The sequence below is a fragment of the Sorghum bicolor genome, chromosome 8 (assembly GCF_000003195.3).
Source record: "Sorghum bicolor cultivar BTx623 chromosome 8, Sorghum_bicolor_NCBIv3, whole genome shotgun sequence".
NCBI classification, from domain to species: Eukaryota; Viridiplantae; Streptophyta; class Magnoliopsida; order Poales; family Poaceae; genus Sorghum; species Sorghum bicolor.
Window position 1 is genome coordinate 12164297 of NC_012877.2, and position 16346 is coordinate 12180642.

General features: G+C 43.1%; 2 protein-coding genes across 2 annotated transcripts; both read right to left on the reverse strand.

Moving 5' to 3' along the window:
* LOC8058151 (protein ENHANCED DOWNY MILDEW 2) lies at positions 1100-4929 on the reverse strand. The gene is made up of 8 exons (XM_021445837.1): positions 4744-4929; positions 4108-4343; positions 3458-3504; positions 2919-3015; positions 2723-2830; positions 2205-2452; positions 2000-2095; positions 1100-1926 (listed from the first exon to the last, which is right to left on the reverse strand). The coding sequence occupies exons 2-8, from the start codon at positions 4207-4209 to the stop codon at positions 1641-1643; spliced, it is 984 nt and encodes a 327-aa protein (XP_021301512.1). The 5' UTR covers positions 4210-4343; positions 4744-4929; the 3' UTR covers positions 1100-1640.
* Positions 6540-11288, reverse strand: LOC8058152 (protein ENHANCED DOWNY MILDEW 2). The gene is made up of 7 exons (XM_021465919.1): positions 10872-11288; positions 9339-9385; positions 8136-8235; positions 7928-8038; positions 7415-7662; positions 7198-7314; positions 6540-7114 (listed from the first exon to the last, which is right to left on the reverse strand). Exons 1-7 carry the CDS (start codon positions 10965-10967, stop codon positions 6784-6786), a joined length of 1050 nt encoding a protein of 349 aa, XP_021321594.1. The 5' UTR covers positions 10968-11288; the 3' UTR covers positions 6540-6783.

Below are 16346 nucleotides of genomic sequence, written 5' to 3' on the forward strand. Positions count from 1 at the left end.
AGGGAAGGCGCCGAGGACCCCAGGGCTGCGCCAGGCCTGGTTTGTCGCCGGCAGCTGCGGGCGCCAGGGCTGCTGGTGCACCCCGGCGGTCCATGGAGGGTAGCAGTACCAAGGGGCCGCTGGTGCAGGTGACCTGTGCCCGCCACCACTGCTGGAGCCGCCGCTGCCCTTGCCCTTCTTCTTCCAGCGACCATTGCCGCTGCCCTGACCGCCGCCATTGCTGGAACTGCCGCCGTAGCCGCCCTGACAACCGGCGATGGGGCCGCCGCCAGTGGTGCTGGTGCGGCAGCCGGTACTGCAAACGTGAAACGCTGTCTAGGCCGCAACGGTGCCCTCGTTGGCGAGGCGGAGCTCCTTCAGCACGAGCTTCTCGCGAGTGGTGGCGAAGTCCGGCAGCGGGTGCGAGTCGACGATGTTGTCGTCGGTGCTGGCGAAGCGGGGGTTGAGGCCGCGAAGTTGAGGATGAGCTCCGAGTCGGTGATGGTGCGCCCGACATCGCAGAGCGCATCGGCGGTGGCCTTCATCCGCTGCACGTAGTCGTTGATGGAGGAATCGCCCTGCGTCATTGAGTGAAACTCGTGACCCAAGAAGATGGCACGCGAAGCCTTGTTGGCCTCGAAGAGGCGCCTGATGGCGACCCAGAGCTCGCGCGCAGTCTGGTTCGTCACCGCAGCCAGGACGATGACGTCTGGCCCGACAGAACCAAGCAGCCAGCTGCGGACGCAGGCGTCAGCTATGGCCCAAGCAGGATCGGCAGGTCTGGCCGCCTCCGTGCCGTCAACGTGTGGAAGGAGACCGAATTTTCGGCAGAGAGAGTTGAAGAACGGTTCCCACTGATTGAAGTTGGGCTTCATCAGTTCAAGGGTCACCGGGCGTGGTTTTTGACGTTGATTGTCGCATAGGGGGCGACGAACACAACAGGAGCAGAGAGGGTGTTCATGCTGCTCGAGGAGCTAGAGGACGTGGTGGAGCTAGGGGCAGAATCGCTCATGGCGACCTAGGAGGGGGGGGGGCAGCGCAGCAGGGAGGGCTGGTGCGATGGGAGGGAGGGGGAGGACCTAAAAAAATAGCTTGATACCATGTAGAAGGGAATAGAATGGAGGGAATCACCACACACCCATTGTGGGTGGGGAGCCTTTCATATATATAGCCAATAGGCATGCATGGAAGTTACATACATGGGAAGCTATTCCCTGTACAAGGAAACAATCCTAGGCTATAAATAGAAACAATCCTAGGCTATACATGGCAGCTAGCCTATCTAGGGGATTGCCAATCAATCTCTAATTGATCCTGATATATACATATCCTAATAACTGTAGTTACTTCAGTAATAACCTCCATGTGCTAGCAGTATTCCAATTCCAGGTTTTATAACCCCTGGCAGGCTATCTATATATGTCATATGGTTTCACTGAGCTAGCTCTAAGCAATTTCTGCCTGATCTGATCAGCATCAACAACAACCATCACTGCAGATAGGACCAGCAAGCCATTGTACTCGGATAGGGTATACTATAACTTAGGACCTGTAGATAGGTGTTTTGTATATATAACAAAGCCCAGCTACCAACGTCCTTGCACTTTGCAAAGGACCTGTCGCTGTTGGTATTGTTTACAAGGGGAAGAGAGGCCACATGGTCAATCACCAAGCCAACCACACGAACCTGGGTATGGATGTGGAAACAAGGATTTTGGTGCAAATGAGTCCATAGGATTGGAGCAGAAGCATTGGTTCTGGGCAGCTCCAGATGGCAGAGACTGGGATGGTTCAGATGAAGGGTGGTCAAGCAGCTCTTCTTGGCCCAATGTATCTTGTTCCTTGGGTGCACTTTCAGGACCTTGTGGCACACAAAGATTTTCGTCATAAGGAAAGATGATAAGTTTCCTCCTAGGAATTCCTAGCTCTTTTACTATCTCATGCTTCCTGCAAAGATTCAACAAAATTAATAAACTCGTGCACAGTAGGTAGCTGACAAAGGTGATTTGAGTCAACATACATGCAATATATCAGAATCCGATCACGAAGAATGCCATCCCATGCCCTTTGAAAAATGTAACCATTTGGACCTTCCTTTGTTTCAAAAGGGATGTCACTGGAAAAAACACGGACAAATGAGAAAAATAGAATACAACCATCAGTAGACATTAACAAAAGGACAAGGAGAATTACAGAGGCCTTAATCATCCAGTATAAGGTAAAACCTGGGCAAACATTTCCGGTGATATGTAGTTGGGCAGAGCCTGCATACTGCAAATTGCATATTCTTATCATCCCTATTCTCTGCTCCATGGCACACACTACATTTATGGACATGACAGAGGAACTTCAGTCCAGCAGCAACATACTGCTCAAAATGGCAGGCCCGGAGTTTGTCACCAGGGTACAGCAGTTTGGAAATACACTTAGGGTGGTAAAAATGCCCACAGTTATACTCCTTACATTGGAATACCTGACAAGCAATGCAGAAGTGAACAATGAATTACATCTGTTCACATGAGAACGTATCAATGTACACCAATCAAATTTCTCAAACATTTGGAGCATATGCCAATGGAAAAGGGAATCTTGATATTACTTGTGCATTCTTTCTTTGTACGAGAATTGAGCTGTCCCTTCTTACATTGTTTCAGTTATACCTTTTGTCGTTTCTTCATTTAAAAAATAATAATAATAATTCAAGAGCCAGTGCAACATAATCAAACATACAAGTTATACCTACCTCGGCTCCCGATGACAAGTCTGAAGACCCTAATAATCCACAGGAAGAACACTGATGTTGCTTATACTTGCAGTTCTTGCATATGAAGTCTTTCTTATCAATTATCATCTGAATTGTCAAAAAGAAAACATGAGGCAATTTGTACATACAAAAACAAGCATGAATTTAAAGAGTCGACAACTCAATTAAGAGATACCTTTGCTTCTTCACTATTAATGCCAAGGGATGGGCACTTTGAACCCTCACCATGTTCTTCAGTTAGGTGGAAAGACCTCAGACACCCACTATCACAGCTGAAATAAAACCAATGAAAGAAGAGATAAGCATGGACGTAGGATTCAAGTCAGAACCTTGCTGCAGAAATATTGCACAATATCATAGTAAAAGAGGGAAAACAGTACGATATTAATTCGATTGAAGGGAGCACTTTTATAGGCAGACAACACATTCTGAGACCAAGAGACCATGGCTTTACAAACAATTGTATGCATTGGTTGTGGTTCACTCCAAAATTGGGATTTTTGTAAATCATTAATTATGTCCATCCGTAACCACTGGATGTGAAATAGGACATCAGGAAGAAATGTAATGTCGTGGCACTCTCATGTGCCAATGTTTGAACTCAGCATTAATACATATACAAGATATGAGTTTTTCTTGGAAATAACTATTCGTGCTCATATAAAGCTGAGGAAGCCAAGTCACTGAAACATTATCAGTACACTGTACACCTACCAAGTTACATAGCCACCATCGTCACAAATCGCACAGACATCATCACCCTGCACAAATAGATATTAATCTCAATGTTATGAAATTGGAAGAACTACACGAGCAAAAATGGACATTGTCACCATTCACAACTAGTTCGTTTTAGAGAATCACTTCCCGGAATCAGTCCAAAATACCGTTTGGCAGAGCTCCGCATGGGAGCTTTGCCAGACAGGCCCAGAGAATGCACACCAAACACAAATCATGGTGATAGAAGCAGTGGGCCAAAGAGGAATTTAGCTTAAAAGTGGTTCTACCTGCAGGTTTGGCACATAAAACCTAGTGCATAATGTAATCTACTCCACCTTTCGGTTTAAGTGTTATTTCTAAACCACAAGAGAGGCATGTTCAGTGCACAACATGCTTGAGCAGAAATTTGCAAGTATTCAGTCCAAGAGACATGATGAATTTAGGGAAATCCAGCTTTGTACATCGATTACCTGCATTTTGCTCATAACCCATGTGAACAAGCAAAACTACCTAATCAATACAGTGCCACATTTCAATGGGCTACTAAAGCGAACCAAATCCGGAACCTTTTGCTGCTACATAAGCAAAATTTGCAGTTAATAAACAGAACAAACAAAAATAGCAGGTTTGTGAGCTCATTTTACATCATGAGGTTGTGCCTTGCGCCTCTTCTTGCTCTTCCTCTTCTTGTCACGTGCACTTCTCGGTGTCAGAAATTCACTGCCTAAGCTCTCTACATGATCCATGGCCTGTCTCCCCACACAGTCCAACAATCAGGTGGGCGAGCTTGCAGCACCTGCCAGGAGCTACTTCCCAAAGCAAGAGCTACTGATGGACCAATCAAAAGCCCCAACTTGTTCACCACTGCCGTCGAAGTACCCTGATCAAAGACAATAAATTTCTGTTAATTGAATATATAACACTCAAGAATCATGAGAAGCAACCGTAGCTCGCTGCATTACATTACGTTGCTGAGGGCAATCATCTACAGTTAATTCTAGTTTCTGGGAAACAAAATGCACCCGCGTCAGCTTAGCTGCGGTCGATCGATGGCCGCATCTTGTACCCGCTGAAGGCGACGGCCCTAATCGAAAACCCCAACCGTGACGAAGAATTCCGCACCTAATCGAAAACCCCAACCCAACCATGACGAAGAATTCCGCACCTAATCGAAAACCCCAACCCAACCATGACGAAGAATTCGGGCACTAACTGATGGGGAGAAAGGAAATAATTGGCCTCGCAGCCAAGACCCGGCCGAGCAGGTTAGGGGTCCTCACCAGAGGGAAGGAATCAGCATCCTGGAAGCATCAACATTTCGGGCTGGTGCAAATGATGGCAAGAGAGAAGATGTTCGTCTATCGGCGCCGGCGGAGGGTGTGGGCGTTGTTGGTTTCTGAAACGCCGCTGGTTCTGTCACTGTACACCTGTACTGGACCTTGACGACGAGGCCCAGTCAGGTGTTTGGGGCGCGGGAGATTCGCTAACTTTTGCTGGAGAAGTTAAAGCTAGTTAGCTTTTATGTAAGTTTTATTTGTATTAAATAGGTTGATATGACGGTGTATTTAAAAAGAGAAAAGAAATAGTTTATCTAGATAAAACTTTTTTGATGTGATTACCAACTCTCTATGAATCTTGAATTAAATGCCTATGAAACCATGAAATCAAATTCTTTATTGAAGAGTAAGTCTTCAAGTTTTATTTCATTTTACATGACATGACAGTTTTGAAAACAACGTCATAAAACTTCCCACTGAGGCCTTGTCTAGTTCACCTTAAAACCCAAAAACTTTTCAAGATTCCTCGTCACATCGAATCTTTCGACACATGTATAAAACATTAAATATAGATAAAAATAAAAACTAATTATATAGTTTGTCTGTAAATCGTAAGACGAATCTTTTACAGTGTGGTTTTTCCAAAAAAAATTTGGAACCTGAGCCTGTCCTTACGCTCGACAAGGCAGAGCCAACTGTTATTACGCCGGACAAGGCAGATCCAACTGTTATTTTAGGGGCTGCTTTGGTTTGTGGTTAAACTTTTTTTTTTTTACCACCGTCAGGAGAATCGGGATCGTTTAAGCCTCCCGCAGCAAGACCAAGGAGGCCTCAGGCCTGTTCGCGTGGTTTCTACTTAATCGCTGCTGTAAACTTAATTACCTGGTACTCTTTGGCTTCCCAACGTAAGCATGCCAACTCCGCAGAAAACTCCGTCAACGCGCCATTTATTAAATCACAATACAAGACTTTATCACAGAGTTTAAGACAATTAATTATATATTATTTATGGTCTTTTGCTGATGTGGCAGCATATTTATTGAAGGAAGAGGTAATAAAAATAAGACTCCAAATCTTATTATTGGATGTGTTCCTTTAATTATTATTGGACGCGACAAAGAACATATTAATTAGAGGCGTAGAATTTTCTTGAATGTACCATCAATTTTGTTAGCCATCAATTTGACTTTTCTTGAATTTTCGTTAGAAAACACAACAAGACAATGATGCGTAAAAATTTCTTTTTTCTTTAATTAGAAAGGCGTAATTTTCTTTTTTTTCTTTAATTAGAAAATTTTTCAATTAAAAAACAAATTTTCTTTAGTTGACATCTTTTTTAAAAAATTTCGTTATGTACTTTGGACATCAAAATTAGAAAAAGAGGAAAGGAAAAGAAATGCTAACAAGCTGCGGTTAACGAGTACGTAGCAGGACACAACAGCTATAGCAGCCAACATTGTGCCGCAACTGATGGGCAGGGTTTTTTTTTTTTTTTTGACATCAAACCTTTATTCATATCAGCAACATGAAGCTGCTAGCAAGCAAACACAGTACATGTTTACAGAATTCAGTGCCTAAAACAGAGGGCACCGGGAAGAGTGAGCTCCATATGAGCATTCAACCAAGCATGGTTGGTGAATTGATCCTGCTGCTAGAAGAACTTGTCTAGCTAAATAATCAGCATCTGAGTTGTCTAATCTATTGATCTTGTACAAACGGTGAAGGGCGGGATCAGTGCAATTGTCATACTCCTGTGTGTAGATTTTCATTCTCCAATCTGGAGGATTGCTATGATCTGATGAAGAGAGGAAGTCCACCAGTTGGCTACTGTCTGTTAGGAAAGAGACCTGTATACCTGGACTGGCTCAGTATCTTTATTAAAAATAATAATTCGGACATGGATGGATTATGTGCTACAAACTAGTAAACCCAGTTATTAATTCTGGTATTGAAACGGGTCCAAGCTACTCATTTACATGCAATTTGCAAAAAGGACCTAAGACTGAGGGAGCATTAGTAAATGAGAGTTATGCTGCCAGACGGTCAGTCCCCAAGCCAACCACAAGTGCCTGGATGTGGATGCATAAACAAGGACCCTGGTGCAAATGAGTCGATGGGACTAGAACAGGAGCACTGATTCCAATCACTTGCATCTGGCGGAGGAGATTCAGATGGAGGAGACTGAGATGGTTCAGGCTCCAGCGGCTCTTCTTCCTCGCGTATATCATCAGGCTCCAGTAGCTCTTCTTCCTGGCGTATATCATCTTCATTGTGTGTACCAACAATCATTTTTGGTACACGGATTTTTTTGACATCAGGAAAGATGATGTGATCCCACTTGGGAGTTTTCAACTTCTTTACGATGGGATGCTTCCTGCAAAAGATTTTAACAGAAGACAATAAATCTGGAGTGGTAACTGGAGTCAACAGCTCATCAAGATGAGTGAGTGAACACACATGCAGTAGATCAAGATTCGATCACGATGAATGACTCGTCCATCTGGTCCCTCAAACGTATCCCACGCCCTTTGCATATAGCCATTGGGACCTTCCTCTGCTTCAAAGTGGATGTTACTGGGAAAAAAATTACAAACTGTCAACAAAAGAAAATCCTGGTTTCACCATAGAACATAAAAAGAAAGGGAGCACAGGCAGCTCCAGAATGAAGGAATACCTTGGCAAGCACATCCGGTGGTATGTAGTTGGGCAGCGTCTGCATACTGCAAATTGCATATTCCTATCATTCTTATTCTCTCCTCCCCTGCACACAATACATTCATGGATAGGACAAGTGAATTTTTCTCTGGCAGCAACATGGACCTCAAAAAGTGTGGCCTCTTCTTCGCTATCTGGGTAGAGCAGTTTAGCGACACACTTAGGGTGGTAAAAGTGCCCACAATCATCAACCTCACATTGGAACACCTGTCAAGTCAGGCAGGAAGGCAAATAATTAAATCTATTCAAATTATAACATGCAGATACTGAAAATTTTCAAACATTTACAGCATATGTGCATTCTGGTGCATCCTGGGATAGTTTGTGTATTCTTTTGCTATACAAAAAGAAAAGGTCCCCTTCTCTCTTATTTTTTTTACCTAATCTCAAAGTAATATTATTTGATATTTCACTTCAACACTTAATAAATCAAGTTCAAAACTCTCATGAAACATGATTCTGCCATGCCTACCTTAGCTTCTGATGACAAGTCTGAAGACCCCAATTTTCCACAAGCAAAACATTGATGTTCCTGATACTTGCAGTTCTTGCATATAAAATCTTTATCGGCAGCAAGGATCATCTGAGTTATGAATGGAAATACGAAGCGGTATGTCAATCTTTAGGCAATTAGAAGCAAATGAAAACTTGAAGAAACAGGCAACTTGGTCAGGAGATACCTTTGCCTGTTCAGCACTTAACCTAAGGATTTCTCTGCACCTCGATCTTTCACTGTTTCCATCAGCTAGGTGGAAGGACCTCTGACATACACCATCACAGCTAAAAAGTTCAAGGTAAGAGTAAGACAACATTTGCATTAAGCATATGGAACAAGGAGTCACCCTTGTATTGCTGTGGAAACTTTGTAACTGATATAATATGACAAATTTTGGAATAGTTGAGCTCCTAATATTTACATGTTTACGGCACATTCTAGAATCTGGACAGTGTAAAGTATTTATTGTGCATTTTTTAGGTGTACCAATGATTCAAGGGAAACCAGACAACTGGTGGAAATGTGCTGATGTGTCACGCTATTGGGTTTCATCTCTAGTCTACACAAAACTTGCTTGGAAATAAAAGGCATGCAAGGAAAAATGGAGTTTTCGTTGTTTGAACATAGGAGTAATATACCCCGTGCAATCCAAATCATAAGTCATTTTGGCTTTTCTAGATACGTAGCAAAAAACAATATACCTAGAAAAGCCAAAACGACTTATAATTTGGAACGAAGGGAGTAGAACACAGTATATCGTTTGTTCAAAAAAATTCTTGTTTGATGCTCATCTTCTCTCTTTGTACAACACAAAAGGATATTTTATTTGGTAAGTTAAAAACATACTAAATTATACAATATTGTTAGAAGCATATGAGAAGACGAAAATTTTGGTCTAGCATTTTCGCTACTGCTTCCAAGAATGAAAACAATGTCCATTAGTCTGTAAATAATCATCAACTAACATTAGGACAACTCACCCAGCCCCACTTCTTTTACTATGGTGTCCATACATTTCAAGATTTAAACATCATGATTTAAGTTTGTTTTTTCATACAAAAAAACAATACCTTGAGGTTCATATTTCAAATTATTTTCCTACAGCCATGATTTCTTTTTGAGGGCACAGTCATGATTTTTTTTAACAATGTACCAACTAAAAGAAAAACTAATGGTCAAAATTTAGTCATGGAAGCAGACCATGACTTTATCTTGGAACAGAGAGAGTATTCAATGAAAGAAAGTGGCTAACATAGTTGGTTAAATTTTCAAATGTGAACAATTCTTAGAGAAACATAGTGACGATATGATTACATTAGTGAATCAATTATCACAACCACACAAATAAAAGAGACAAGCAATTAAAATTGATTTTAAATGAACCTACCATATTACATCACCACCATCATCACATATTGCACAAAGATCATCTCCCTACACAAAGAGCAGATTTATCTTAACTACACCCATAGAAAATTAACATAAAAAATGTTTTGCTAACTATAGAGAACTAGTTTAAAAGGGCACACATATGGCGAGCTGTACATGTTTACATAGTAACTAAATAAACTTACATTCAGTAATAAATTGCAAATTGAGTAAAATGCACTTTGCACCATATGTTCGAAAATTTTGAAAAGAACACCAGTAGTAATGTAAAACTGCTCTTTGAACTACCTTCTCTATTATGAATCCTTGCTTTCCCTTACAGCTTAGGTCCAGCTGTGACAGCTGAGATGGTGAACAGTGTTCGCTAAGATGGACGTTACATTTGGGAATGTACTTGCGAGCTATTGGAGTGGCCAATCAAGCTGGCACTTTAACTTTACTCTAAACAAAAGGTGTTTCCCAAGCCAGTTTAAAGGGGTTGAGCGTGATCCCACTTCTTCTGCCTGATCAAGCAATCCCACATAGCACATTGGATACATTAGGCATCCTAGACACCTAGACCGTTGAAGTCCAAGGGTTGATGAAACCCCGTCAGCACTCCAAGTTCAAAGGCTGACACAAACTTCTTAAGAACAAAACCAGGGGCACGTCTCTCAAGTCTCATCCTGGTTGAGTTTTTTTTTTTTTTCTTTAACTCAAAGCATCAGGAAGGGCTTCGAACACTAAACATGGACATGGTGGAAGGCAAGGCTTCAGCACAGAGAGGTGGTGCTACACAGATCAGCTTTGTATTAAAGATGGTATTCTTTGCATGTTTGGCACAGAAAGTTGGTCAATTTGTAATTTACTAGAAAGAACTTCCTATGACATGTCACTGAAAAGGTTTAGACAATGACGGAGTAGTTTAGATGGAAAAAGATGAATATATTATCTTGAATAACGAAGGATATTGTGATATACAACCAGCATGTAGACAAGCTGAATGCTACTTCTGAGCAAATAGTCTATGAGGCACATCATAATGCCTTTTTTTATGGAGACATTCAGCATGGTGAAAGTCATTGTGTCCTGGGCACTTATAGCCCTATAATTAGTTAATACCCGAAAACCTCAATGGCAGTACAAGTACCAACATTAAGTAATATCTATTTTTTTCTCTGGATCCAATTTTTTTTTAAGGATATGCAACTCCTTGAAAAGAGTTCATAAACAGTAAACTGAAGTGCAGTACAAGATGTGCTTCATAATTTCTTTCCCCCTTAGGTAAAGCTCAAGCACATCAAGATCCAAAATCTAAACAATTCAAAACACTTCCAAGCACAGGCACAGCCACTGCCTACTGAGGCAGTGATGTACTTCTATGTCTGACATAGCATAACATTCCTTTTGCTAAGCCAGTCAGTCTAATATGGCAGTCAGTAACCAACAATAGCCGTACAGCTGCTTTTATTTTTGGCATATACGCACATGAACGAGCAAAGTGGCTAATACGACTAATAATAATTAATTAGGCAAGGACGAGTTAACTTACATCAGTTCGTCGCTTGGGCGTGCTGTTCTTTCGCTCGATGCCACCACCTCTCCGCAGCCTCCGGAGGTCGTGCTGTGGGCTCTCAACTGGAGCCATGATATCCCTCAAGAATCAGGCAGCTGAGGGACAGATGGTTTATATATCCTTCAAGGACCCCTGTCCGCACCGGCGGAGCCAAGGTGGCCGAGCTCCCACGGTACAGCAGAGGCGGGAGGGGAGAGGGAGGTGCGTGCGCAGGGTTGCCGGCTGGTGCGTGCGCAGGACGGAGGCGAGGGCGCCAGGCGACTAGCGAGAGGCGCGAGGGGGAGCCGCTGACGCTGACGCTGACGCCGCCGCCGAGGCTGGGACTGCCCCTCCGTCGCTGAGGGCCCGAGCCGACCGCCGCAGCGCGAGTGGGGAATGGACCCGTGCTTGGGTTTGTGCTGATTGAATGGACTTGTAGATTAGGCCACTAAATAAAAGTCCATACAATCTCTTTTGTCTTTTTCTTTTTTTATTTTTTAGCAACTTTTATTTCTTTTTTCTTTTTAACATATTTTAACAAATTAACATTTATATAATCAATATTTATCTACTTAGAATAAAATATTTATCAGTAATTTTGTGAAACGAGATTTGTAGAATTTGTAGAGGCTTTTACGAATCAAGGATATAAATCCCAAAAAATAGTAAAACATTTATTTTAATTCAAGGAGGCTCCATCAGTCAGCCACACCACCCATCTACTACTGTAAATTTTTTCCACGATTTTTTCGTACTTTCTTGCCCCTAGGTTTCGAACCAAACCACCGACCTCTCTCTCACGCTCGCGACCTCCACGGCGGGCCCAGAGACGGTGGTGGGTGTAAGTGCAATCAAGCTTATTGTGGGTTTTGGCGTTGATGACCACCGAATTAGGGAACTAATGAGTTTTGCTGAGATGACAAGCAGGGAATATAGCAAAGAGGTTGTTGAATACCATGAAGGATCCCCCATTTCTAAAGGATGGCTTTCCTAGCTCCAAAGGAGGTTTAATTCATTTTCGGTTTGAATTTGAGTATAGGAAAAGCCGTACTATAAAGAGGGACTCCAAGGTTGTGGATCAAATTGTGAACCAAAGGCTCAAAAGCTCATCAACATCCTCAGACCCAAGCCTAGCCAGCATATCTTTCTCTCTACACTTTGGTGTTTTCAGGCTGGTTCAGGCAAGGGCGGCACTGCCGCCCTACCCTGTGACAGTTGGAGAGCTGGGTATAAATACCCTTCCAGACCGTCTCAAACGGTAACCTGCTCATCTTCCTCGCTCCCAACCGTTGCAAACAGACCAGAGCTCACTTCTCTCTCCCTCCTTTGTTGCTCCTCAAGCCCCCAAGCCAATCCTTGATTCTAGCCATCAAAACTTGAGGGAAAAGGCAGCAAACTTCGATTGGAGAGCAGATCCATTGATTCCCAGTGTCAAAAAGAGCTTTTGGTTCACGTTTGGCCGGCAGCCTTGAGTTTGTTACTCTTGGAGCTTGCTCCTAGCCGGCTAGGCGTCGCCCTAGAGCTTGCCAACTTGTGTGGCAGCTAAGGGAAGGTTTGTAAGGTTACCCTTGCAGCTAATACATTCTTTACTCTTTGCAAGGGGTAAAATCCTTGCTTTGAGAACGAGGAGAAGGTAAGCCTGTGTGGCTAAGCCGGTCCTAGTGTGGGCACCTCAACAACGTGGAGTAGGCCAAGCCTTGTTGTGGCAACAGCTGAACCACGGTAAAAATCGTGTGTCTTGTGTGCTTTCACTTGTGTATGAGTTTGTGTTAGGATTTGAGGCCGATCTACTTGGTGGGGAGGCTCCAGCACATTCTAGCCACGTACCTGTGCTCTAACATCTTGTAGGAAGCTTGGAAATTTAGTCGATCTAAATTTCCCTGGGTAAACTTTGAATCAATTCAATTAAGCTTCTGTCTGTTTTTCTGTTGAGGCCGTCAGTGCCGCCCTGGGAGGGCCTCACTGCCGCCCTTGCCTGTGTGACTGATAAACTTTGCTGAAAAAGTTTGAACAGGCCTATTCAACCCCCCCCTCTAGGCCACTTCCTGTACATCCAGAGATCCTACAAGTGGTATCAGAGCCGAGTTGCTTCGTATACGCTTCACCGCGTGACGTATGGAAGTTGCGGGAAGCTCGGGGGCAAAGGATAAGTCCATTCCAGCTGCACAAGCTGAGGATGTGCTGGTTGAGAGTGATAGCAGTGAGCTATCAGTCTCAACAGCCAGCAACTCCACCCTCAAGCCTGATGGTGGTATGACTACCGACCCCGAGAGAAGGCAAAGAAGGCAAGCAAGAAGAGAAGCTAAAGCAAAAAGAAAAGAAGATGAAAAGCTAGCTGCCAAGAAAAAGAGAAAAGAAGAAAGAAAAGCCAAACGAGAAGAGCGAGCCAAAAGAAGGGCAGCAAAGAAAGAAGAAGAGAAGAAGAAAGAAAAGGAGGTGTATGATGCATCATCAAGTGAGCTATCATCTAGTATGGATGATGGTGATGATGATGAATCATATAACCGCTCCAAGAAGGAAAAGAAGGGCAAATCAACGAAGGAGGACAACAGCAACAAAAAGAAATACTCCGCTGTATCCTTTAACTATTCTTATTTGTCTAACCGAGACAAGAAGTGTCTTGTCAACGTGCCCGCTGGCAAGTTGCCTCATTTCGATGGGACCGACTTTGCTAAGTGGAAGCATTTGATGAGTCGCTATCTTGGAGCTCTTCACCCCGGTCTTTGGGATGTTGTTTGTGATGGATTTCAGGAACCTGCAGATCCAGAGAATCCAACAAATGAAGAAATGATTGCTGTCCACTTCAATAATCAAGCCACAAGCATTCTCCTTAGTGCTCTCAATGGAAATGAGTACAATCGGGTGATGAATGTGAATGTGGCCAAGCAGATTTGGGATACTTTGGTTTTAGCTCATGAAGGTGTTGACAAAGTGAGGAAGGCCAAAATTGATTTGATGATGGCCAAGCTCAATAGGTTTGTGATTATTGGTGATGAAGGGCCACAAGAAATGTTTGATAGGTTGATGGTGCTAGTTGGAAAAATTAGAGGCTATGGTGGTGACCTTGATGACCATAGAGTTGTGAAAGTAATGTTGGAAGCATACTCACCAAGGAATGAGACCGTGGTCACTCTCATTAGAGACAAGAAGAATTTCGAGCATTTCACCCCAAGTGATGTGCTTGGAAGATTGTTGACATTTGACATGCAAAGAGAAGAGGCTAATGAGAGAAGAAAGCTTGGCGAGCTGCAAGCCAAGTTAGAAGGCATGAAGGTCAATGATATAGCACTCAAGGCAAAGCAATCAAACAAGCAAGGTGGCTGCAGCAAATCCAAGAGCAGCAAGCAAGTATCAACAAGTCAGCCCAAGAAAGCAAAGCAAGTTCAAGAATGTGATCCATCTTCATCCTCTAGTGATAGTGATGGTGATGATGGTGATTATGAGAAGATAGATGATATTGCCCTCTTCATAAGCAAGCATAGACGGGGGCTGAAACAACATGGATTCAAGTTCACTCCAAGGAAGTTCCAAAACAAGAAGAAGAGATTGTGCTTTAACTGTGGCAGCACCGAGCATCTTGTTGCAGAATGTCCAGAGGCAAAGAAAAAGAAGGAACAAAGGCATGACAACAAGAGAAATTACAAGAGGGTTGGAGAAGCACACATCGGGCATGAATGGGACTCAACTCAAGAGACCTCAAGTGGAGATGAGAAGGTGGCTACCATGGCTGTCCTCAAATCAACATCTTCACCAAGGCTCTTCGACAACATGACCGATGATGAGCAAGATGGCAGCTCCCACATTTGTCTTATGGCAAAGGGTGGGAAGGTACAAACCAAATCCAAATCTTCTCCAATCCCCAAAGAAATCTCTAGTAGTGAACTAAGTGACTCCTCTAGTGATGATGACTCTAGTGATGATGAATTTAATGAAATGACTAAAAAGTGTGATCATAAAACTAAAGTCTACATCTCTAGGTTAATGAAGGAAGTACTAGATCTCAATAATGAAATTGATTTAAGAAATGATGACATCAAGCAGCAAGCTAAGAAAAATCTGGCTCAAATTAAAGAGATTGACTCATTGGAAAGTGAGGTGGCTGCACTAAAGAAAAGTATAAAGAAAGAAAAAGAAAGCCACACTCTCACAAAGAAGGAAGTAGATGCACTCAAGCAAAAGTATTATGGCTTAGATGAAAAGCATAAAGGTCTTGAGCAGCAATATAATCTTCTTTGGGAGAGTACCTCACAGTCTTCTAAGTCAAATGAGACTAGTACTCCCTCCATTAGTGAAAGTTGTGGAAAATGCAATAATCTTGACTTAAACATGTATTCCACAAATCTTGCAAACATGGAGGCTATGAAAAAGGAGATCACGAGGCTCACACATCTGTTGAACACCAAGTATGAGAACAAACCACAAGGTAAAGAAGTTCAGCAAAATAGGCCAAACTACAAGGATGGGAGAAATCCCAAAGTCAAGGATGGACTTGGCCACACAAAAGGAGGAAAGACAAATGGAAGAGACCTGGTGAATGGCATTGAGTGTGTTAAATTCACGAGCAAAGGTAAGGTTGGTGTAGAGCAGCCTGCACAGAAGGGAGCATAAAAGCAGCCCCGAGCCCACTGGCCAGCCAAGGGCGGCAGTGAGGCCCTGAAGGGCGGCAGTGCCGCCCTCCCCAGACAAGGGAAGGCTACCAACCTCAAACCTGAGCTTATGAAAGCACAAAAGAAGGTATGCCAGCCTCAGGGGGAGTCCCAGCAACCCAGAAAGCAGAACAGGGGGACTCCAAAGAAAAGTTTCTATCAACCAAAGGCAAAGACACAAAGCCCAATTGTGAATACTTCCTTTGTGTTGAAAAATAACAGCAAAGGGGAAGTGATTGCCAAATATGTTGGCAAGGACAGAAATGTGTATCTTAACACTTCCATTTGGGTTCCTAAAATTTTTGTGACTAACATGCAAGGCCCCAAGAAAGATTGGGGACCTAAACCAAGGAACTAAACTTGTTTTGCAGGCATACTCCTCCGGTGGGTCAAGTTGGGTGCTTGACAGCGGCTGTACAAATCATATGACCGGAGAGAAGAGTATGTTCTCAACGTATTCCCCAACTACAAATTCAAAAGAATCTATCATATTTGGTGATAACTCCAAGGGGGAAGTTGTCGGTCTTGGTAAGGTTACTATCACAACAAATTCTTCCATTTCAAATGTCTTGCATGTGGATCCGTTGGGATACAACTTGTTATCAGTTTCACAATTGTGTGAGGCTGGTTACAATTGTCTCTTTACGGAGAAAGGTGTGGAAGTCTTTAAGAGGGAGGATTCCTCTATTGTCTTTACGGGTCGCTTGAAGGGCAAGCTTTACCTAGTTGATTTCAACGAAGGTAAGGCCAAGCTTGAGACTTGTTTAATGGCAAAATCTAGCATGGGCTGGTTATGGCATCGCCGTCTAGCACATGTTGGCATGAG

Bases quoted from the DNA above. Each gene is read 5' to 3' on its own strand.
- LOC8058151 (XM_021445837.1), bottom strand. From the start codon at position 4,209: ATGGATCATGTAGAGAGCTTAGGCAGTGAATTTCTGACACCGAGAAGT. The intron at 3,016-3,457 runs GTAGGTGTACAG...GTTTTATTTCAG, and splicing joins GATGGTGGCTATGTAACTTG to CTGTGATAGTGGGTGTCTGA. The intron at 2,831-2,918 runs GTATCTCTTAAT...TTGACAATTCAG, and splicing joins TTAATAGTGAAGAAGCAAAG to ATGATAATTGATAAGAAAGA.
- LOC8058152 (XM_021465919.1), bottom strand. From the start codon at position 10,967: ATGGCTCCAGTTGAGAGCCCACAGCACGACCTCCGGAGGCTGCGGAGA. The intron at 7,315-7,414 runs GTATTCCTTCAT...TTTTTTTCCCAG, and splicing joins CACCGGATGTGCTTGCCAAG to TAACATCCACTTTGAAGCAG. The intron at 7,115-7,197 runs GTGTGTTCACTC...AATCTTTTGCAG, and splicing joins CGAATCTTGATCTACTGCAT to GAAGCATCCCATCGTAAAGA.